Raw genomic sequence first — 23,745 nt, forward strand, 5'->3', positions numbered from 1 at the left:
AGAAGAGCTCTACAAGCTTTTGCCTTTCATCTTTCGCCAAATGTTCCCTTTCCTTCTTTCCCTAAGGAGTGTCTCTTGGGCAGAGGGGGTGCAAGGAGATGTATAGCTTTGGGAGAGGAGGGTGAACATACTTCTACGTCCCCTCAGATGAACTGGCAGAAATCTAAGGGATTTGGGGTTAGTGAAGAAGTTAGTCTTTCTTTTGTATGGACTCCAGAAAGCAGACCCAAAACTTCTGACCATGACCACGCTGTATTGGATTCATTAAAAACCCAACCCACTGTCTCCTGTGCTCACATCGAATCAGAGAGAAAAGGGCAGAGGGACAAATCCGCTTTGTTTGCTACAGTTGAGATGCCAAAGAGCTATTGCTTTCCTAGAATATAAAATCCACAAAAATCAAAGAAAGACCACTTTAAAAGGACTTTCCTTCCCCAAAGGGCAGTTTATGCTTATTTAGGTACTGGCCTCCTTGAAATAAGAGGGACGTGAACACAAGGCGGTACTAAAATCAGTTACTGAAGTACAACAGTCCAAGGCCTTCACAGAAAGACCATCCCTCAGCCAAGCCCCTGCCACACAAGGGGGGGTTGCCAGAGTACTGGAGTCCATCTGAAAGTCCATCTGGCCTAGAGGCAGCAGGCCAAGCCTCTGGCCAGGTCAGTGGGGGCGGCTGCTGGACTCAAGATGGGACCGCTTGCCAGGGGCCAGGAGTGGGCTGCTGTCGGCTTGTTCTGGGAAAGGTCTCTTGGAGGAGCGTCCGTGGCCATTCATGGCTCCCCGCTGCCATTTGCAGAGGTCACCACTGAGAATGTCCTGGATGTGCTGCACAATGAGGTTTATCGCAACTGCAAATGGAGGACAGAGAGGCATAGGTTAACAGAAGGAAAACGCCTGACTGGCATGAATCTCCTGCCATTCCAGTGCAAAGGAGGGGGGGGGGGGTCATTAGCAAGACAAAAAGAGATCTTTCTTGAGATCCAAGTTGCCTCAGCAGGATCATTGCTAATTTGTACAAAGTTAATTTGTAACTTTGAGTTAATCAGTAACTGCTCTGCATTCAGAAAGACTATGCAGTTTTATTGTGAAACTATGTATATGTCCTGCCATCCACCTTAACAGCCAACAGCTGGATTGCCTGAGGTCTGTTCCTCTTGCAACTGCGTGCGGTTGCTGCAGCCCCTATCTGGCAAGGAAAGGGGCGGTGAGATGCTTGTACAGCCCCTGACAGCTAAAAGGTGCAAATCTCTTACCCATATTGTCTACTCCCCGGGGGATAATCACATCCGCATATTTCTTGGTCTGTAGATGAGAAATATAATCAGAATTCTCATAAGAAGCCACCAGAGATATTATTGTAGAAAATGCACTGAGCTGGATGTGGAGATGGACTGGGGCCATCCGGAAACTCCCATGAAGCTGGGCCCTTCACCAAACCTCCCCACTTTCAATCTGGCAAGTAGTTGTGGTGGATGGGTGGGTGGAAAGAAGAACCTTTCAGTACCGGTAAACAGAACTCTTCAAACGCAGGCTTGACGAAAGTTGTATACTGAGTTAAAATCTGCTCCAGGTCCCTTCCCCTCTTCATATCTCGGAGAACTATGGCAGAATAAGCAAAAAAGCCAGTTCAGCGTTAGGGCATTTGAGGTCTGCAATCAACAAGATAGGTGATCAAAACCAATGAATCCCAGTACAGAAGCTGGTTGGATTCCCACTACTTAAAGGGGGGGGGGGGGGGGAATTTGATTCCTCAGTTGGGAATCAGATCACAGTGTTCTCTAGTGCATGGGATGAGTTCAGGAGGAGCCTGATCTCAAGAAGCAAAGATGCCAGCTCCTCAGTGGTCACCCTGCTAATAGGTACTTTTCAGACAATGCAACTAGATTTCAGTAGCCAATGAACTTTGGCTACTGTGAGAATGACTGAGTTCAGGGGTCAAATTCTTACCTGGCAAATGGAAAGGTTACTTGGTAAAATAATCCTCCCCCTCCCTGCCTATCTAATATATTTTGGATGCAGCTTCTTTAACACTCTATCAACCAAAGACACCTAACATCCTGCATGGCAGAGGCACTCTGTCTAACAGTCTGGCCTTTTGGGACAACTAATGCATTTTGCATGAACTTTCCTTCATAAAGTATCCGAAATCTTAAGAATAGTCCAAAAGTCCTTGAGCACATGGGAAGTTGCTCATCCCAACAATGGGAATGCAGCTGAAGAAAAATATTTACCAGGTCGACACATTCCTTCATGGCCAAGAGAAGGGAGATACAGACAGTCCAATAGGGGCAGCTCAGAGCCACCCCTTTTAGGCTAGATCAGGGCCACAGCAAACAGATGCCTGGCCCCAGTCCAGCTATCTTCTGTCCCAAAAAGATCTACTTATTTTTGGGACAGAAAGAAGCTGCCTCTTCTCCCAAAGAGCTGGTCAAACCCCCAAGCCAGTCCCAAAGGGGCTGTCTGTTTCGGCCCTTAAGTACATTCAGAGCTCTTCCTGATAAAGAGAGAACTGTGACCAAGACACCAGAATGGACCAATCCTTCTCTTTGGAAGGCAGAGGACAGACACACAAGGAATTGGACATCACCTCTCCGGGAGAGCCTGACATCTGAGTCTGTATCAACGAAGAGACGGAGGTGAAACATATCCCGGATATCTTGATTGTAGAACACTAAAATGCCTTCAAAAAGGACCACATCTGCAGGATAGACCACAGTTGTCTCAGGCAGCCTGCGGGAGGTGATGCAAATATATCAGATGTTGGTCATGAAGGACTGTTGAGAGGACTGAGATCAGGGGAAGGGAAATGTCTAATTAACGAACTGTAAGACGCTCTGATAGCCTTGGCTAAAGAACGGGGTATAAATAAATAAGTATTATTATCATCATAAACCTGTACCAGATATTGATACACTGCAATTCTCATCAACCCACACTGGAAGCAGAATAAAAGGCATCCAGTAGCCTATATCATCTAAACGTGGCTCAGAGATTCAGAACTGAAGTGGTGGCTGAAATATCTGAGGCAGCTGGATGGATGAACAGATTTATATACACCTTTATTAGTCTGTAGAAACGTTTGCCTTTTTTTGTCCTGTTTTAAATAAATTGTTGAGTTACAGTGTCACGATCGAGGGAAATACTATGCCATTCTATTCTTCTTTGGTCAGTCCTCACTTGGAATCTGGTGCCCAGTTCTGGACACCACAGTTCAAGGAGGATATTGACAAGCGGAAAAATGTATTGAGAAGGGCAGCCAAGATAATAAAAGGTCTGGAAAGCAAGCCTTAGGATGTTCTGGAGGTTCTGAAGATATCATAGAGTCTAGAAACTAAAAGTTGGAAGGTGTGCAAGGGCCATCTGGTCCAACACCCTACCAGGCAGGCATACACAGCTACAGATGTCCTGAAAGATGCCCATCCAACTTAGTTTTAAAGGCTGCCAAATATAGAGAGTCCACCATCCTAGGAGGCAGTCCATTTTGCTCTTATGAGTGAGGTGAGATATTCTCAGACTGAATAAATAACTAGACTACCATGCAATAAGAGCAATTTAGTCCCTCCAGTTGCAACAGAGGGAGAGATGGGAAGGGGCATCAAACTCTCAGCAAAGCCATGAAAGCCTTCGACTTCACATCTCAACAAAGCTCTCCTCTTTTTGAATGCTATGAGTCTGCTATGAGGAGTCTGTCACTTCAAAAATTGACTTGTCAAAAAATACACCAATAAGGCAATCTCCTAAAGCATTGGGACTAAGGGTTCCTTAGATTCCCAACAATCATAACTGTGGTGGTAAATGTGTTACTGTATCCCCCATTATGAAATGTACACCAACCTGGAATGGGTCACAAAATCATAGGTTGGAACTTCTACCGTTTGGCCATCCACAATATTCTTCAAGGTTGTTTGCATCAACTCGTTGTCAAAAGCATCTGCAAAAACGTTTCCAAAAAGAAAAAGAAAAGGCCCAGCATCATAAACACAGCGACCAAAGCAGGACTGTTCAGCCAAGAGTTGTGATCTAGGTGCCCCAAAAGCATTCGGAGGGATGCTCCCACAAGCCCTTGTTTCCACATGGCACCATTCACTGTGGGTTGCGTGTGAGGTATATGGTGATGGAACCGCATGGGACACACTGTAAAAGCAGTGACTATAAAATGGCCATTGTTTCATATTTTATCAGTGGGAATGTCAGGGCAAAAAGAATTTGCAAAGGTGGGCAAGGATGTCCCAAAAGAGGCTAATACCAGCAGCCAATCCTCGAGATGGAACCTTGTCCAGGTCGGCAATACTAGCAGCCAATCCACAAGATGAGATAGATCTGTACCTTGAAGGTCATAAGGAAGGTCACTACTACCTTACATTTGGTGAACTGGGCTGTCAAGAGACCAAAATGGATGACCTCCTCTAAGCAAAAGCAATTTTCTACTATGAACCTGAGAATTGAAACCTGTATTGAGCTCCCTTAGTTTGGGTCTGGTACAAGTTTCCAGATGGCATGAGGCCAGTGGTAGGGATGCTGTTCCTCCAGGACTGAGGAGGAACAGGGCTGGCAATAGTGGGATCATGGCCAGGGGTGATGCCTGGGTGTTCATCAGCTGAAACATGAAGTCTAAGACTGGCAGCGGAAGGGACATGATTTCCAGGGGTTTCACCATCCGTTGGCCACAAATTCCTAGTCTTGGGACCTAGTGACTTACTATGTGATTTAAAAAAAACAAACCACGTAATACTGAAACACAAATTTGTAATGTTTAAACACTATTTAAGTTTGAAATCACTGTTTCCAGGTCAGCATCTACAACGTTTTGGGAACAAAAGCTCCACCCTCCTTGGGCTTTGCCCCAATGCATTCCTCACTTGTCGACTGCAATGTGTGTATGTGTGTGTGTGTGTGTGTGCAAGGAAGTACCTGGATGGTCAAAGTTGTACTGTCCTTTCAGGGCTTTGGCCTTCTGCTCCGCTGTGAGCACTTTGTAGAACCGGTCCTGGCTGAGGATGACCACTTTTCGCTGGCGATGGTCCACTTCGTTCTGGCCGAGGAGCTCCATGATCTTCTCGCATACGGTTGACTTGGAGGGACGGAGCAGAGGAGGAGGGAACAAAGTAAACCGGAGAGGTAAATGCGAGTGGGACTGGGTCGAGCAAAGCAGGCGTCGCAAGGTGTCATTTGGACATTTCCCCATCAAGCACAATACCTTTCTACTCAAGTATGAGTCCCAGTGCAACAGTCTCCTGGCTGTAAAGCACAGTTCGGAGCCAGACAGCCTTCCTGGGCCTTAAACAGCATCTCACCTCCAGACAGCGACTGGAGGATATAAGGAAGGTAATTCCTGTCTGCCACAGGAACTCTAGCGTTGTTTTAGGATTTCGTGGACCTATCTTTATACGTTCACCTTAGAATAATTAAAAATTGGAAGCCCAGCGACCAAAGTTTAAGGCTTTTAAGCGGCCATTAATGGATACAGGACTCTGACCAAGTGGACTGACGCCTAATACGTCATCAGAGGCTACAAAACAACCCTGCAGGGTAGGCTTCAGTGAAAGGGAGCCACCAGCCTAGCATCTGGATGTGGATGTGGGTTTCTGCAGAGGCTGAGGGTGCATCCAGACTGGAGGAATAAGCCAGTTTTGGCACCGCTTCCATTGTTTCTTGGCTCTGGGCCCCACAACAAACCCCAACTCCCAGAATTCCATAGCAAAGAGCCAAGAAACAGTGGAAGCGGTGCCAAAACCGGCTTATTCCTCCAGTCTGGATGCACCCTGGGTTTCCTTGAGTCTCTTGGAGTCTCCAGTCCACTCAGGGCCTCTCCCTTCCTCCGAAAGGCAGCCCTCGGTCTCCCCTCCAAAGACCAACCGGGGCTGTCCCTGCTTAGCTTTCTTTATAAGGGAGCTGCTGCCAGGGGCGCCCTGAAGCCTCCAGCCCCAGGGAAGGCAAGGCCCCGGAGGGAGGAAGAGCGTACCTTGCCGCTGGCGGTGCCTCCGCTCACCCCGATGAGGAAGGGCCGCGGGCGAGGACGCTCCGCTTCCCCGGCGCCCGAGGGACCCAGCGCCGCCCCGACGACGCTGCTGCTGCTGCCCCCGGCCGCCATGGCTGGGCCTCGCAGGGAAGGAGGCCGCCCTCCGCTGCCCCCGCCTCCGCGGCAGAGGGACTACAGCTCCCGGCAGGCCTTGCGCAGGCGGGCGGGCCGCGCTGCATGGCGGGAAATGGAGTCCTTGCCCTTGAGGAAAGGCCGAGTTGGAGGCGGGCCTCGGGCCTTCCCCTGCCAGCGGACCCGCCTTCTCCTCCTCCGGGGCAGAGCCAGAGGGCGGCTGGGGCGAGCCTAGTTGCGGCTGAAAGGGGTGAAAAAGTGCAGGCCTCCCCCATCCACGAAAGTGGAAGGACAAACGCTTTTTCCCACCTGAGAACGCCGCTCTAGGAATCTGTGTGTCCTCCGGCGCAACTCTATGGTCAACATCCGCCGGAAGTGGACCATAAAATCTCATTGGAGGACCCCCAAATGCCTAGAGAGTACCCTTCTGTGGTGGTGAATTAGAGTTGCCCTTTCCATCCTCCAAAGGCTCCTTTTTAAGGGCAGCCTGGCCCTGTTCATGCCAGCTGTGGTTATTATTATTGTTGTTGTTGTTGTTGTTGGCCTGGGCCAGTGCAGAGGGCTTGGAGGACTTTTGTTTTTGATAAGACCTTATTATTGCCAAGACCCACAGGTCTCTTGATAACTATAATGGGTCAGAAATGTTTAAAAGGTCACATATGTGAGGACTGTCCTGGTGCATTGTCAAGCCGTGCAAATCTACAGTGCAAGCATCACACTTTTACACCACACTTTCAAATCTTCCCCACAAGCATTAAGATTCAAGCAGCATACAGTTGACCCTCTATATTCACAGATTTCCATCCACAGATTCAGCTATCTACAGCTTGAAAATATTCAAATACTAAACCACTGTATATAATGGGACTTGAGCATCCATGGATTTTTGTATCCATGAGGGATCCTGGAACCGTACATTAGTTTGGATGCACTCCAGATGATGGCTAGCAGGGGGCCGCTTCCATTTGAAAAACAACCAGCATCCTGGTGCTTCCAGACTTTTATAGAAGAGTTTGAGAGCTTTGTTAACTGCCACAGCTCCATGCTATGGAATTCTGGGAACTGCAGTTGGTTCGAGTCAAACTGGATTATTTCTGCAGTGTAGATGCAGCCTAAGAACATCATTACAAACAAAGTGTCCCAAATTTTGGGATTCATATATAGTCAACAGAGCTGGTTTTGAGCAATATTATGTCTGCCTCGTTCCTTTCTTCTCTCCCTCTACATCTAAACAAGTCGGTGGAAGGTGAAAAGGGTCTCATGCTCAGGGGCATAGCCTGAAAAGCAACTTGTTATTTTGCCTTTTTCAAAGGTATACAATAAAATAGTTTTCAATTATTAATTTAAAATTCTTGAATGCTATAAGCTGTGTGCAACATGCACACAGGCACAATTCCCATCCAGTTTATCACCATTTAAACAGACACAGGGGAGCATGAAAGGCATCCCTTGAACCATGATGCTGCCTTTGTCGCCTCTTCCTCCACCACCACACTTTCAATTACTTTCCATCTTTTATAAGTGCAATTGTGCTGGCCAATTGGCCGTAATAAAGTTATTATAAGTGCAATTGTTTTAATATTGTGAATAGGTTTTTTTATTTTAATGTTAATGTTTTACATGTTTTTAGATGTACTGTACAGTGCACCCACACCATACGCAGCTTTCAGCTTAACCCAGGAAGCTGCACTGTGGGAAAAACAATGGTGCACACAAAGCCCCTGCATAAGGCAAGGGCCAACTGTACTTGTTTTAAATCGTAAGCCTCCCTTGAGTTCCAGTTGTTGGAAAAACATGAGGTACAAATAAAGATGCTGATAATGATTACGTGGGCAACTTAAAATTTATAGTTACCCTTTGAGCAGTTATCCTTTGTTAAGTCACAACTGTAGTGTGGTTATTGCACTGTGACTAGAAAATGGAATGCATTACAAGCAATTGGTTATTTATGACTAGTTAGTTCCCAGCTCTGCTCAGAAGAAAGTCAAGAAATCACAGCTGGAACAAGCCCCTTTATTGCCTTGGGAGAGAGAAATCTGAACTTTGGAAGCACCTGAAGGTAAGTCCAAAAGGAGAGCGAAGGCCACAGTGCAGGGATGGTGGTAGGACAGTTGGCAGCCCACAAATGCTTTCCTGACCCCCTGGCAGGTGAATTCTGTCTCATCTTTGCTGCCCAACGCGGCAAACCAATCAATGGGAACCAGCAAAACAGTGTCATAACACAAACAGGAAACCACACAACACTTGGACAAATCGAGTTCGATTGTCACTTTAATCTTGGCGACCGACACATGCACCGTAAACAGGATGATCATTAAAGGGTGGGTTCTTTAATCACACAGTTGTTCCTCTCCTTTAATATAAAAAGTAACAGGCTTTGATATTGTTGTTCCTCTTGTTGTTGTGAACAAGTGCTGCTATCAGGATCATGGTAGCCATAAACCTATGGTGTCAGGCTGGGGAGGCTGCAAATTGGCACAACAGCAAAGTCAAGAGATTTTAGGGACACTTAAAAGAGGACTGTTACACTCATTCCACAGATCTCCAGAACCAAACTTAATTCAAATTTCTTCCTTTCACTCATCCCCATCTCCACCTCTGGTTCTGCAACTCCCAGTTCATGCCCACCTCTTCGGACTAACCAAGAAAATACTACAATAAATAGCACAAAAATAAATAGCACAGCCGTGCTGGGATAATTCTGGAAACACAGGGGCTCTGGGATGATTTCAGACTCCCAGCTGTGAACTCTGCTTCAAGTCTCATGGCTTGAAGAAGACAAAGGCCCCATACAGTCAGGTCAAAATAAAGCTGCTTCGGGTCACTTTGGAGGCATGCTGTTTAAATTATGCATGTGTCCTAAGAGCCCACAGACCATGCTAAAGCCATGGTCCAGTCAGTCCTAAAGACTGGAGTGCAGCTTTCGTGCAGCTTCTGGCCTCTTAGGAAGCATGCATTATTTAAACAGCATACCTCCAAAGTGACCCGAAGCAGCTTTATTTTGGCTTGTCTGTATGGGGCCAAAGCTTCTGGGACTATGGACTATTGGTTTCACAACTGTGGGAATTCAAACATGGCATGGACACATGGTCTCCTTTTTGGAGATGACTATCAGAGGACAGAGGGAAGGGGAGTAGAAAGAAAACTATGAATTAAGAAGAAATTCAAGCAGTGGCAGCACAGCAACATAACATTTTGGAGAAAAAAGGTACCAGCAGGCTCCCCCACAATAAATGACAAATGGGATAGATGGGGCCAACCCAACTTGCCACCAATGCACCATTTAGCCATGCAGTTTAGGACTGCAGGTTCAGGTCAGGAAGACTGGGGCAGCATAATTAGTATTGCACTTGGCCACACTTAGATCTCCACATTGAATCCTACAGGCAACCTGCAGTTCAAGACCTATGGCAGCTTATATTCCCAGCATGATGGCATGCTGAGATAAGAAAGTTGCCAAGCTTTCACAATCAGCTATATGACAAGGGTGTTTTTATGATGGAAGTTTCCAGCAGGAGATGTTGTGGCAATGTTTACCAGCAGTGACATTCTGGGAAAAGGCTTTTACATTAACTCCCAAAGGGTTTGGGAGAAGATGCACACAGATGACCTCTTTTCTTCTTTCTTCTCTTCCTTTTGCACTGCAAATCCCAAACATTCCAGTTTGGAAGTACTTCCACCAGAGAGGCAGTCAGTCTCAGGAGGCAGATTTCCAGTGCCATGAATGGCGGGGAAATGGGAGATAGGCAGAGCTGACCTGCTGGTGGGTGGGATGGTGGAAGTGAGGCACAATTCACTAGGACATTGTCTTGCATATGCTGCAAGAGAACAAATAGGGGAGTTGATAAAGACTCGCTGCAGTAAGGCTTATGGAGGGTTCATGAGAAATGGGGAGGGCAGCTTGGATTATCTCTCCACCTTAGGCTCAAAATATAGCTATTTGACCTACAACTTATGTCCTAACTCAAATTTGGCTCTGACAACATCTTCATAGATTAGAGGATTCTTTGTCCCCCTATACAGATTGCTTTGCATTTTAAAGTTTCCTCTTAAAAAAACATTGGCAATTCATGCATGCATCAAATCAAAAAGAAACTGACGGCACCTAGAGATTCGTATTTACAGATGGTCTTGTTTTCTACATATTTACTGTGTTACAGCTAGTACCATGACTAAATTATAAGGCCTGCACCCCACGGCAAGGGAGAAGGGATGGCACAGAACCTCCAGTGATTCCAGATTCCCAAGTTCATGAGGAGAGAGACCCCCAGTTGAGTTAGAGAAGGAGATCTGAGGGGGACCCCTATGCTGTCAGGAGGATCATTCCTTTTCCATCCTGGAGATGTGGAATCATACATCCCTGTAAACACAAACTCTGCGAGGAAGAACATAACATCCTCCTCCTGTCCCTCCAGTGTTCTCATGTGGAGAAATAATTTAAGATGACTCTCCTGGGGGGGTGTAACAGGGAAGCATCCCTGACAACCACCCCATGTCCGCCTTCTGCACAGAAGCACAAGCGGCTTGATGTGAGATACAGCCTCTCTGCTCTTCTCTCCTCCTCATGTAGTGTGCAGAAACAGAGGCAAAGGACCTCTCTTCTCTTTCTTTTCACGCATATAAAAACTCAAATTTGGCAAAGTGGAAACATGCTGGCACTGATCCCGCAATTTCCAGTGCTCTCTCATTCTGGACTGAAAAGCTAATCTATGGCACTGATTCGCAGCAGAAGGAGAGCAGAACACTTTGGCAGTTCTCTCCCACAGCTTGATGGGAAGGACAGCACATGCCAATGGCCACAGCCTCACCACCAAGACAGCCCACAGTCTGGATCTGGCTGGGGAGGGGGGACATGGCCCAGTCACAGGTCCGAGTCTGCTAACCGCTGTCCATGCGAATGCCCAGCAATCCTTTCTACGCCCGCAGCCCTCACGCTCCTCCCCCTAGGTTTTCTCTTCTCTGTCTGTCTTTCGTCTCGTTATGTTTCGAGGTTTAATTTTGAGTGAGAGTTCCCATAAAGCCTCCTCGGCCAGATGGTCGCTGAAATCGTTGAAGAAGGAGATGATGTCGTCGTTCCGTTTGATGTCATAATGCCTGCAATAGTCAGAGAGAGTAAACAGAGAGCATGGTTGATAATGAGTAGCACCTTTATTATGAGAATCTGCCCCCTCTTCAAGAACTGAAGAGGGGGGCACTGAGAATCATTTGTGCTGTACTGGGAAACTTGAGTCACTAGAGCCACAGGCAGAGCTCTGTGCTAAAAAAATATTACCTTTATTAAAATTATACAATAAATAAAACAATAAATATGGAATGGCTTGCTTTAATGTTGCTATAATCTTTATTTGGCAGCGAGCATGTATTACCTCCTATCAAAATTAAAACTGCTTGGCATTGCATCTCCCCGCAGGCCTCCCTGAATCTACATCAACTCCTGTGCATGCTCCCACATAGATGGTGATAAGACTTCAGCCTACGCTTGTGACAATGCTCACAAGATTGTGCATGGAGCTAGTGCAGGTAACAGCTTGACTCCTCAGCAGGTGCTGCCAGATCCCACAAAGGATGCTTTTCAGCTCTGCCCCGTGTTCATCCTCTTGAACACAGCAGAGGAGAACCATTACACTAGATACCTTCTTCTACCAAACAAGCTTTGTGGAAAAAATGAAATCTTTTCCTCCTCCTAATTCCACATTTGCTGCCCCAATAGAAATATGGCATATGCTAAGCCCAATCTATTTTGCTACTTTATGTTGCTCATTTGTTTCATTAATTGAGTAGATTTTCAAATATGACCTTTCAGGTTTTACGTTTTCATAAGGCAGTTTACGAAGACAGTAACTATATACAGCATAATTCCAAATTCTAAGGGCACAGGGAGCTCGCCCATAATGAACCAGACCACTGGAACATCTCACCCACCATGGTTCAGATAGACAAGGGAAGCAGCCTTCCAGGTTTCAGGTAGGAGTCCTTCCCAAGGAGTGAACCTATCACTTCTGCATGCAAAGTATGTGCTCCACCACTGAACTACAGCATCTCCTAAAATCCACAAGCAGTTTCTTGGGCCATCTCTCAGGAGTAATGTAGTTGTATCTTCCTAAATGATATAAGGGGTTGGACTAGCTGGCCCTTGTGGTCTCTCCCAATTCTGGATTTTCATTCTTTGTTGCATGGCATGAACAGCTGAACCTACTTACACTTGCTGGAAACACCTCATACTGTCCAGAATGTTGAACTGTTGCCAGCGCTTGGAAAAGTTGACTTTGCCATCAATGTAGTCTGGATTCCCCAGGTGCACGAAGGTCAGATCTTGTAATATAAGACCTCTGCAGAGAGAGAAAAAGACAGAAAAAAACTGTTTGTTATGTCTTGAAATGACAGCCAGGTAGAAAGGCAGTTGATTACAAGGCTGGATGTGAGTGAGCCATGTGATGTAACTGCAAAAAAGGCATATGTGATTTTAGGCTACATAAGAAACAGGAGTTCTGGTTCATTTGACACTAACCAGGCCTCATCTAGAATTCTTTGTACAGTTCTGAGCCTTATATTTAATTAATGAGCTCAACAACAGAGCAGCCAGAACATATAAATTCTACCAGTAAGATCTGCAACAAAATGTTGAAGCCTGGAATGCTTCTGTATTCTGGAATATTCAGTAGGCCTCCACAATACTCTCAATTTCTTCTCCCACAGGGTTTTCTGTCTCCTCACACAACAGTCACCCATGCTTCCCGGCCATTCAACATGCTCACTGCCCCTTAATTTGATGATTCTGTGATCTGACCAACAGTACCAGCATTTTCCTCTGAACCCTACTACAGATGTTAATCAAGTCTCGTTCTCTGTTGCCCCTAAGATGGCAGGACTAGTTCTAAAAACTTACATGAGGACATGTTTGGGTTGAATACTAGAAGAAATGTCTTGACAGCAGAAGCAGTTTGACAATGAATTCTCTCTCTCTGTGTGTGTATGTGCTTTCTTAACTAGAGGCCTTCCAGTAAGCTTGGCACTGATCTGCACTGAGTAGGGGGCTTGTACTAGATGGCTGAAAGATTACAGCTTTGTGACTGTAAAGCTGTCTGTGAAACCCCAGAAAGTGGGAAGTTACTCACAAGTAAGGTATACAAGGTGGATCCACCTCAGCAAGAGCGGCTCGGTAGGCCCGGAAGGAGGAAGAGCTGTCAATCAGAGTGCAGTACTCGGCGAGGCCCTGGAGGGACACAAGTAGTAGTACATGGTGTGAGTTGTCTGGGATCCTCACCAAATGTAGTAGGTTCTCAGGGATTCCTAGGTCTAAGAAGTGGAGAGATGAGAATCCACCTAACATAGAACATGCCACTTAAAAATTTCACCTTCACTCAGTTTCCAGAAGAGAGAAAACGCGAGAGTGCTGGAGTCTCCTTCTTTGGAGATTTTTAAGCAGAGACTGGATGGCCATCTGTTGAGGTGCTCTGATTGTGTATTCCTGCATGGCAGGATGAGGTTGAACTTGACGGCCCTTGAGGTTTCTTCCAACTTGATGTTGGAACACTTCCAATTCTATTTTATGTGGGGGAGTAAGTTGAGAATGGCTTTCTTTACTGTTCTGGGGATAACTGTGGCTTCAGCTTGTTCTTTGCACTGGAGTTGAACATTTGGAAAGACACAGTAAAAATGTCTCACAGCAGACCAATTCAGAAAGCTCACCTCCGAGGTTTGCTTTTGCCACTCAAGGCGACGGATAGGCGCCGAGTCCAGTGCAGAGAGAATAGCCAAGTAGGAATTGAAGTTGTTGAGCTTCCGTAAGTGCTGCAGAGAAAAGAAGAGGAGGGTTTTCTTGATAGCATCCTAGGGAGGAAAGCAACGCCTGGGCCAAAATGGCCCTGTTGGTGAACTTCTGATGAAGGGACCCTACATCCAGTTGCTGGGACCACAGATGTGGGAGGTAGAGAAGGCCCTGCTGTAGCAGACTAGCCAGCCTCAGAGTCCCCAGTGCTCAGAGTTGCTTTCAGTGTTGCCTGGCAATTGCCAGTGTTCGCAGCACTTACCTTCATGATCTTGATAAACTTGAGGAGCAACCTTTCTCGATCTTGTGCTTTCTCCTGCTGCATAATGATGGAGCGGACCCTGTAAGGTTGGAGGGAAAACAAAGCACAAAAGTCAGGATCCAATGTCCCAGAGGGTTTCCAAGATGGCTGTCTAGAGTGAGAAGCTGCAACTGTGGACAAGCCTGCTCTGGTTACCTTCACTAAAATTAACAGCTGTTCCCTTGTAGAGGTCTACTGGACTGGGTAGACTTTGATTAAAAAACTGATATCCAAGAGAAAGGCTCATGATTACAAATTCATTGTACAGGGAATATAAACATTATTGTGATTTTATCTGAGGGTATCCAACATTATTTATTTATCCATGGTTTTTCATCATTTTTCTTTGTACTGAAATCCTCTAGGTGGTGTATAATTTGCAGCAACTTCACTGTAATGGATTCTTTTACTCAGCTGGGACATTAGAAGGCAGCAGCTGCCCCAAAATGTACAGCACTCCTCCATCTTGCAAAACATATCCAGTCTTGTAGCAAGAATGCATGTTGTGCTCACTACCTGCCCACAGCAACAGCCAACAGAAGCTGGCTTCTGCCAAGTCAGATTCTTAGACCATTTACCTCAGTTATGTTTACACTGACCAGCATCAGCTCTTGGGACATGTGGGAGATACCCAGGAGACACTGCAAACTGAATCTGGACCTTTTGCAGGGCCTGTGAAACAGTATTTTTGTGCAGAGTCTCCTAGATTGCAACACTATGGACTGGGAGCATCTTGTAGGTTAAACTGCTTCAGGTGCCTTATCAGCAGAAGAGACAAATAAAAATACTTTTAATTACAGAAACATAGAATCTCAGAGTTGGAAGAAACCACAAGGGCCATTTAGCCCAGCATCCTAACAGGCAGAAATACAAAAATGAATACAAACGCAGTTGGCTTTCTCTATCCAGCATGGTCTCTCTTACCAGTAGGACATGTTATTAAAGTGCTCAGTGAACTGGGTCAAATTGGGGCTTTTTTCTTCATTCTGCTCTTTTGCCCACAGTAAGACTTCAGGGATCTGAAAGGGAAAAAGGCAAGATAAGGAGACATGTAGGTGTTGGCAGCTCCTTTGGCTACTAAAATACAGTAAGGAAGATGCACCTGCACACTTGTGTTTAAATCTAGACTTTAAATCTAGAGTTGTCATAGCTGTACAGTTAATATGTGGGCAAAAGATTTGGACTTCAGTATAGTGTAGGTAAAGGTAATCCCTTGATATGAATGTCTAGTCATAGCTGAGTCTAAAGAGTGATGCTCATCTTTGTTACTAGTGACAGGAGCTCGCCCCATCGTGCAGCAGTCTTGCCTCAAACTGCCAGCCTTCCGATTGTCAGAATTGGCATCTTAACCACTAAGCCACCACATCCCTTTTTCAATATAGTGTAGGTTTCACAGAAGTTAAACTGCTGTTTTATAGCTTCATTTGAAGTAAAGAAGAAAACAGAAGATGCAAAGAGACCCTTCCCCAATCATGTGTCAGCTCATCATGGCACAGAAGTTAAAATGGATCCCAAAGGCTGTGTCAGCAGAGCTCAAGAGCTCTGACTGGTTCTACCAAGCTCTGCCATGATCTGAGCACTGCCTAAGAGGTGGTCTGCATCTTCGCCATCTAGAGATCAGCTGAGACAAGTACAAAGAGGCCTAGCACCATAAGAACTACAAATAGAAGTGTGGTCTGAAATTGTTGTTAAAGCTTTTGTTGATTAATTGAGGAAGAGACCAGTTTTAAATGGAGATGCTGCAAGTATACTTGTTCACTTCTGTGGCTATTTTGACACTAGAAATTAATGTAGAAAAATATTACCATGTATTCTAACAACTTTTGTATATTAAATTTTATATCATCTCACATTTGCTTGAAAATTTCTTAGACTTCTATTAACATTGTGGGAACACATGTTTTTACGAATCAATTAATTAAATTTGTGCTATCAAAACCCCTAGTTTGAAAATAATTTCTGCTCTGCATTTGTTAGGAAGCCTCACACAAAAATAGATAGACACATAATAATATGTTTTATTTATAGACCGCTATTCCGCGATGATCATAGCGGTGTACATAAATACACAAACGAACAAAAATCCTTATTCCCCAGGTGCACACAAAGTGTTCTCCTGTGGCATACAGTTTAGGAATTTCTGGCCCTGAAATGTTCGGTCAAAAGGGACACATCTTTGCCATGCATACCTCAATCTTATAAAACAACTCTGCATCCAGGAGAGTCAGCTGCTCAGCTATCTCATGGCTGTGGAAATCATGGAGAGTACCTGGCCTGGAAAACAGAAAGAAAGAAAGAAAGAAAGATGTTGCCTCTTACTGTGGGAACAGACAAAACAAAAAAAGTAATAGAATCCTAGAGTTGGAAGAGACCCCAAGGGCCATTCAGCCCAACCCCTGCCATGCAGGAACTCTCAATCAAAACATCCCCGACAGATGGCCATCCAGCCTCTGTTTAAAGACCTCTAAGGAAGGAGACTCCACTACACTCTGAGAGAGTGTGTTCCACTGTTGAACAGCCCTTATTGTCAGGAAATTCCGCCTAAGGTTGAGGTGGAATCTTTTTTCCTGTAGTTTGCATCCATTGTTCCAGGTCCTACTCTCCAGAGCAGCAGAAAACAAGCTTGCTCCCTCCTCTATATGACATCCCTGTGGCATTATGTGGATAGACTGGGGCATTGGCCACTAACATTATGTCAAAATAAGTCCCATACTGCTCTGGTTCCTTCAGAGACTTCCAATGCAGGGCCTGGCACCATATTCTAACCTCAGAGCACATGATCCTGGGTGGCCCAGTGGACCATCAGTATGAACAGCTGCCCAGCCCCACAATGGAGGGCCTTGCAGAGGAGATCTACCCTAATGATTACTACAATTGGAGACTGTAAACTACTCTTTGGTTCTCAAAAGGGGCAAAGGGGGGAGCATTAACGATTCCAGAGGGAAAATAAGCAGAGAAAGAACAGTCTGATTTCAACATCACATCAAAAGAGTTTCTAGATTAAAGGCAGAGCACAGGGTTGCATCCCAAATTTCTTTTAACATTTTATCACTACACTTCATACAGCTGAATGCTTTCCTTTGAAACAAAATGTTCTCTAGAGCTCAGTGGTCTAGAAACAAAGTTATAATGCAAGTATTTAGATTCAATATAAATCAGTGTGCTTCAATTAACTGCAATGCACTGCAGCCATGAATTTCAGTCTGCCTATGGCGTATTTGCCATCCCCCCCATCTCCAGTCATGCTTAGAAAGTCTCAATCACCCAGCAAGAGTCATTCAGTTTGCAAAGGCTAACTGTGCATATATACTGGGAATCCTTGGTTCAAGGTTAGGTTTTTCCCCCCTCTTCCATTCCCCTTACCTAGCTGCTACCCAGCGGGCTGCAAGAGGTTTGATGGAGTTGGTATATCGCAGAATCCTCTTCTGGTCCACCTTGTCAAGGATGTTTTTGCGCAAGACTCGGGCAAGGCTGAGCTCTCCATTGCAAACTAAACGGAACACGAGGTCCATGAGGAGCCTGAGGATCTCTTCGGTCAACTCTACCAAACTGAGAAACAAAGCAAGAAAAATCCAGGTGAAGCCAAAACAATAAGTCAGAAATTCAATCTCAGAGTATTTCAGTCAGTAACTAGGGATGGTGGGTTCAGACCTCACAGCAAGCCAAGATTCCCCAGTTAGTGGAAGCTGGTTAAATGCTCCAGCTCACAGCAGGCACTGCTGAAGAAACTGAAAAGGACAGGTTGCTTACCTGTAACTGTAGTTCTTTGAGTGGTCATCTGTGAATTCACACAAACCTGCCCATCCTCCCCTCATATTATCTCATGCTCTTGCACATGTTCCCTCATTATGCTGCTATCTAGTGTCCAATTAGGAACTGAAGCATTTTTGTACATACTTTCCCTAAAATGCACATTTTTACTTGAATAACATCTTTGTTTAGCAAAAGGTGGCTCACTGGCTGGTTTCTACCAACAAACTGGAGAAAGTCAGCACGCACACTCTTATGGTCAGCTCACATTCTTCTGGCTATGCTGACAAGAGGAAGCTAGGCACTGAACTCTAAAAAACCCTAATATTTCTGAGCTCTGGTCACTATGATAGAGCTGACTAGTCAAAGTGTGCTTTTTTCTTTTAAAATCATATTTATGTACTGTTAATATAATAGCAGTGTGTAGTAGGGTGTTGGACTAGGATTCTGGAGACCACAGTTCAAATCCCTTCCTGACCATAGAAATTGAATGGATAACATTGTGCAAGTCACATTCTCTTAGCCTCAGAGGAAGGCAATGGCAACTCCCTCTGAACAAACCCCATGACAGGTTTGCCTTTGGGGCACTGTCATTTGGATGCAACCTGACGGCACACAACAATATAACACACAACACCTAAGGGTGTTTCTCTGTCACCATTGTTTATTACCATTTTATGTTCCAAATTAAGGCAACACTGTTTCTTGAGCATTTAATTAATGGCATCCATTTTGTCTTCTTATGGCTTTCAAGTTTTGGTCTTGCCTTCTGTTTTATTGCTGTACTGTTCATTTCCATAATTTTTTTTCATATGCTGCCATGCAGTCTCTCTCAAAACAGAAAAGCAGGGGACAGCTTTTTATCAATAAATGAAGAAAAGATCATACCCCCTACTGCCTTTACAAGGGGAGAAAGCCTCTTTTCCTTATGCAATCTTACCCTGTGGCCATGATTTGTATGCACAAGAGGAACAGGACACAGTTTCTTTTGGTGGGGGACCCACTTTCTAGGTTAATCCAGTGTAACCATGAATCCTTTGTAATCAGATATCTTCAAGAGAGCACCTGACTAAACTAAGACAAGCCAGGCAGGAAAGCTCACTCACCAAAGCTCATCCACTACTCTGACCAGGACAAAGAAAGTATTCTTGCTGACCCGCTTCTTGAAGGTGTCTGGACAGTGGCAAAACTTCTCATATGTTGAAGGTAAGTTAAAGAATTCACATTATGTAGCTGTGTTTCAAACACTAAACTAAAGAAGCACACGTTCCCCAGGCATCATCTCTCAGTTCTGAACTCAGATGGACAGACACATGGAAGAATATTCAAAGAAACTGCAGGACAGGCTGACATCTCAAAATGCAGGCTGCAGGTGAGCTTTCTCTCTCTCTCTCTCTACTTGACACCCACTTTCTGCATTTGGTGAAACCCCTACAATGAACATCTGACAGCATACATAGGGCCACCAGTGGCCTTTGGTGGAGCCCAGGCCAAATTGGGCTGTTCTTAAAAGTGGAGTTTGAGCAAACCTTACAGCGGCTAGTCCACCCTTCCAGTTACCCTTAACTACCTCAAGGCCATCTGGTCCAGTTAAATCTGCCTGTCACTGCAGATCAACAGGGAGCTTTCTGTGGTGGCACCCCCTTTTTCTGAACCCCCATTCTACAGACATTTGCCTGTTAACACCACATACTGTCATGTGATATACCAAAACAAGCTCACCCTATTTCTGACACTTAATTAACAACATGGACATTTCAAGATCTCTCCACATTCAGAATTTGTAAGCTGGGCAGCCATTCTGTAAGGAAATGTAAAAAAATAAATAATAATAATTAAAAAAAAAGAAGTCTGGGTCATTCTGCCTCACTTTCTTGAGTAGTTCCTGCCTTTTGCATGAGATGAAGAGAATGTTGCTGCTGGCATGGCTATCTGGGCAGATGGAGTAGGGATTTACAGTCTCTAACTGAAGCAAAATCTGTCTGTTGCCAGCTAGGAGGGCAATGTTGAGACCCAGTGCCCCATTAATCATCATCAGTGGGAGCCCTGTCTTGGCAGCAGGTGGCAATGATGAGGCGGCAAGGCTGTGCAGCGCCAGAGCATGCCAGCACATGAATGACAAACCACAAGGCATTTATCCATGTGGAGAATGTGGGCGGTTAGAAAAGAAATTACGTTGCCTTGGGGCAACAGCAGCTGGGATGGACTTCTGCAATCCCTTTCTTATCTGTTTCCAAAGGCAGGCTGTCCCCATCCAAATATCATGGAGGCTTCAAAGCTAGGGGGAGGGACATGGTAAAAGTGAGCCCATCCTCTTCTTCCAGACAGTCCATGATGCTCCTTTAAAACCGCACAGAGAAAGGACAGTGTGCATCGATACTGCCCCTTAAGCTGTGGATGATGCCCACCAGGCTTGGGCAATGTGAGGGTCCTAGCATCTTCCAGTTGACAGAACACATCAACTAAGAGAGCAAAAAAGCCATAGGATGCAGAAGGTCACCTGATCAGGGCAGTGAAACTGGTGGCAGAGACAAAGCATGTGCTGCAATCTGCCTCCCCTCCTAGCATCTTTCCTGTCTGCCCCCTGGAAAGAGCCCACTCGCCCACTCCCTTTGACAAGCCCAACAGAAGGTCCAGTGGCAAAACATCTGCCTCTGAGGCACCAGGGATAGGCAACTGCACAGGGATGGGAGCTGTTTCCTCTCCCTGCAACTGCTGGTGGGCTGCACTAGAGTGTTTTGTTATGACTGAAGTGACATGACCCTGCTTTCAGCAACTATTTTGTCTGATTTTAAGCCGATTTCTCCTTTTTGATGTGTTTCTTGGAGGTTTAGGGGGCTTTATGGATTGTTAGGGGAAGCAAACCACTGCATTTTAGGGGGGTTGGGGAGATTGGAGAGCCTGCAGACAAAAAATTGCCCCCAAATGAGCCTGAATAAATGTTTTTGAACATTTGGGAGGGCTGTCTATGGACTCTGAGGGATTTTGGGGCCCCCAAGGGCTGCATGCATCCCATGGGAAGCACTTTGTTCTCCCCTGCTCCAAGGGGAGAAGCTGCTGCTTTCTGCCCTCCTCTGTTGCTTGCAGGTATGGGAACAGGGAGGAAGGGCACAGAGATGCAGAGGAGAGGAGTACAGAAAGGGGGCAAGAAGAGGCAAAAATGTTATTTTCTCCTTCCCTTGCCTCTCACCCTGCAATGTTTTGTCCCCACTTGCATCCCAGAATCTGGAGTGTACTGAGAATTAATGTTAATAACATCTGGGGGGATGTAGCAAAATGAAGCTTACTGTAATAGCCAAAGGCAAGTCACTGTTTCCCAGCCCCAAGCAAGGATATGATTGCCAGTTAAACACTAAAGACAACTAAATAGAGGAATTGCTTTGGCCCCATGTTGTCCTGAGAGCATACACAACAGCTTCCTCTTCAACTCAGACAAGCTCTAAAATTTCCTAAAGAACAATTATGAGCCGAAACCAAATTCAGAACTTTGCCTTTCACCAAAATAAGAGCTGTTTGAGTAATTCAGGAAGGGAATAACCTGAGCCACATCTTCTCAGACTAACGTGCAGCTAGGACTGAACCATCCATTGGCTTTATCTTCCCCAAAGGAGATGAAGTAACTTCTCTAGAGCGCACAAGGGCAAGTGGCGGGGCTGATAGGGGCAGGGGATCCCTGTCTCAGCACTAGAGTCTGCTACAGACACTCTTGGGCCATCCCTCAAACTGAGCTGAAGACTGTCAGGGCAGGAAGGCTGTGGGACTGGCTGCTCTCTTCCTGATGTCTCACTGCATTTTGTGCTCTAGTAGATTTGCCTCGCCTGCATCTGAGGAATTCCTGCCTGGAAGCCAAAAAGCTGTGACTCAGCAGCTGGGTGTCAAGCAGGGAAAAGATGGCCAGCCCTTCTTCCTAAGCTTCCTGGACACAGTTGCGAGGGAGGGCACTGACAGACATTCCAAAGGATATCTGTATTGCAGCTTTTTGATGAGTTCTTCTGGGGTGATGAAAGTTCGGTAGGTTGTCAAGAAGGCTTCACAATACAGCACCAAATCTAGGAAGGAGGAAGAAGAAAGGCAGACATTGAAAACACCCATCAGATCAGCCAAGTGAGCTGCTGGGAGACGTTCTACTCACTTGTTAGCACGTAAACCAGAGGTAGCAAAGAGTAGCATGTGGCTGCACAGGCTATTTTGGGAGGCCCTGACCATGGTACTGCCTCCCTCCACCAAATGGATGAATTGTTTCCCAGAAGCATCCAGGAACAGCAAGTAACTTTTTAAATAGGTCACAGTTCCCTCCTTGCCTGGCACTATATATCATCATTTTTCCTGGAAGTGGGTGTCTGGCCATTTTTTGCTTTATTTTGGATTTTGATTGGCATTTTGGCAGCCATGAGAAAGTCCTAGGGAAGGAAACTGGTCTTCAATGTCACACTTGGCTTAGCCTACCTTGAAATATTACTTCTGAAGATTAAGGGGAGACTTATCTGGATCAAAACCATATTGCTCACTCTAAGTTGACTCCAGCAAGGCTTCATTGACCAAAATGTTTTCCTGTTGTCTTCCTGTGTTTATGACTTCTTAGTGAGCTACCTCTATGAAAGCATGCACATTTTCCTCCTGCTCTTTCTTTTGTGTCATGTCACTTTTTTGCTTTTTTAAAAGGAATTTTGCAAAGAACAGAGTAAAATTTTAAGTTCTTAATAATCAATCAAAGCAACTGATGCAAATGAATCACAATTTGCAAAAAACCCAACATGTAACATGGTGCAGGTTGAGAATAACGATGCAAGAATTACCCCCATTCTCCCCCCATAACTGCAACAGTGAATGTCAGGAGGAGCTTATCCAGCTTATCTCTTGTTTGAGTGAAGCTAAGCAGAATCTTCCTTTGCCTGGTTCCCACATACAAATCCCTTAATCCTGCCTGACCGCCTGATCTCCAACATGTAACAGTCAGCAGTCAGGAGTTTTGTCACCCATGTTAGTGACAAACAACACTCCACATCCCCAAAGTACCTTTCCTGTCAGTCTCGGTGGCATGGACCAAGAGAATATCTCCCGATCCTCCACGTACATCCGGTCCATCATCACCCTGCAATAGAAGTTGGAAAGGGAGGTTTTATGTGCTTGACAGTTTCTTTTCGGAGCACCCTAAATCCCTGGAGCATGAACAGACTCAAATATCACACAACATTCCTTCATCATCCACTCTCTGAATGTAACCTCTTTTAAGTGTCCTTTTAAATTCTGAGCCGCTTTGATCCCCAATTTTTTTGGGGGGGTGGGTGGGTGGGATGCAACAACAACAACAACAACCAAAAGCAACAGTAGCTCTGGGGAATGGCGCAGGCTTGCTTTGCCCTGTAGATGACCTCCAGCCCTGTCAGAATCTGGCAGAGTTTGCCATAAAATTGATTACCAAATCTACTACAACAAGAGCTGGTGAAGCTTTCTGGGAGTCTTCTTGGGCTCGTCTGCCTCAATGGAATGGGAAGAGACTTTGGTTCAAGTAGTGTCAGACTGGACAGCTCAGCTTGAGGTGGAGACTGAGTCTGACTACACTCCTTGTCTTTTGAATGCTTCAAATGAATGTAGACTATGTTGTTGTGAATTAGATTGTTGGTATTAAAAAATTAATAAATGATAAATATGAATGTTTTTTGACAACAACATCTATGCTAGCAGATGTCCTCTAGGAGCTTTGGTCCGGAAAGGTAATCAGAAAAATGAAGCAGTGGGAAGTCAGAGGTACACCACGTATCTGAGGCCATTGTGATACATGAGGATTCCAAAGGAAAGCAGAAGAAATAGCACAAACATGTGTGCATCTACCCC

At 45.4% G+C, this 23,745-nt stretch overlaps 2 protein-coding genes across 2 annotated transcripts in view; both read right to left on the reverse strand.

Annotated features, from left to right (window-relative positions):
- Positions 1–422: 422 nt before the first annotated feature.
- On the reverse strand, positions 423–6,139 carry LOC149308177 (uridine-cytidine kinase 1-B-like). The gene is made up of 7 exons (XM_089535255.1): positions 5,963–6,139; positions 4,912–5,071; positions 3,835–3,931; positions 2,588–2,730; positions 1,505–1,599; positions 1,254–1,302; positions 423–848 (listed from the first exon to the last, which is right to left on the reverse strand). The coding sequence occupies exons 1-7, from the start codon at positions 6,089–6,091 to the stop codon at positions 661–663; spliced, it is 861 nt and encodes a 286-aa protein (XP_089391381.1). The 5' UTR covers positions 6,092–6,139; the 3' UTR covers positions 423–660.
- A 2,205-nt stretch (positions 6,140–8,344) lies between these two features.
- LOC149308178 (rap guanine nucleotide exchange factor 1-like) overlaps positions 8,345–23,745 on the reverse strand; it is an 85,202-nt gene continuing 69,801 nt past the window's right edge. The window contains exons 17-27 of the mRNA XM_089535256.1: positions 22,927–23,002; positions 21,875–21,959; positions 19,017–19,109; positions 17,524–17,709; positions 16,350–16,434; positions 15,085–15,179; positions 14,122–14,200; positions 13,781–13,882; positions 13,207–13,304; positions 12,292–12,420; positions 8,345–11,185 (exon numbers count right to left, since the gene is read on the reverse strand). Coding sequence (XP_089391382.1) covers positions 11,035–11,185; positions 12,292–12,420; positions 13,207–13,304; positions 13,781–13,882; positions 14,122–14,200; positions 15,085–15,179; positions 16,350–16,434; positions 17,524–17,709; positions 19,017–19,109; positions 21,875–21,959; positions 22,927–23,002 — 1,179 coding nt within the window. The 3' untranslated portion in view covers positions 8,345–11,034. The remainder of the gene's footprint in view (positions 11,186–12,291; positions 12,421–13,206; positions 13,305–13,780; positions 13,883–14,121; positions 14,201–15,084; positions 15,180–16,349; positions 16,435–17,523; positions 17,710–19,016; positions 19,110–21,874; positions 21,960–22,926; positions 23,003–23,745) is intronic.

This window comes from Sceloporus occidentalis, unplaced genomic scaffold, assembly GCF_023333645.1.
Source record: "Sceloporus occidentalis isolate IW3139 unplaced genomic scaffold, rSceOcc1.0.p SCAF_8, whole genome shotgun sequence".
NCBI classification, from domain to species: domain Eukaryota; kingdom Metazoa; phylum Chordata; class Lepidosauria; order Squamata; family Phrynosomatidae; genus Sceloporus; species Sceloporus occidentalis.

Bases quoted from the DNA above. Each gene is read 5' to 3' on its own strand.
- LOC149308177 (XM_089535255.1), bottom strand. From the start codon at position 6,091: ATGGCGGCCGGGGGCAGCAGCAGCAGCGTCGTCGGGGCGGCGCTGGGT. The intron at 5,072-5,962 runs GTACGCTCTTCC...CGTCCCTCCAAG, and splicing joins GAGGCACCGCCAGCGGCAAG to TCAACCGTATGCGAGAAGAT. The intron at 849-1,253 runs GTAAGAGATTTG...CTCCATTTGCAG, and splicing joins CCGGGGAGTAGACAATATGG to TTGCGATAAACCTCATTGTG.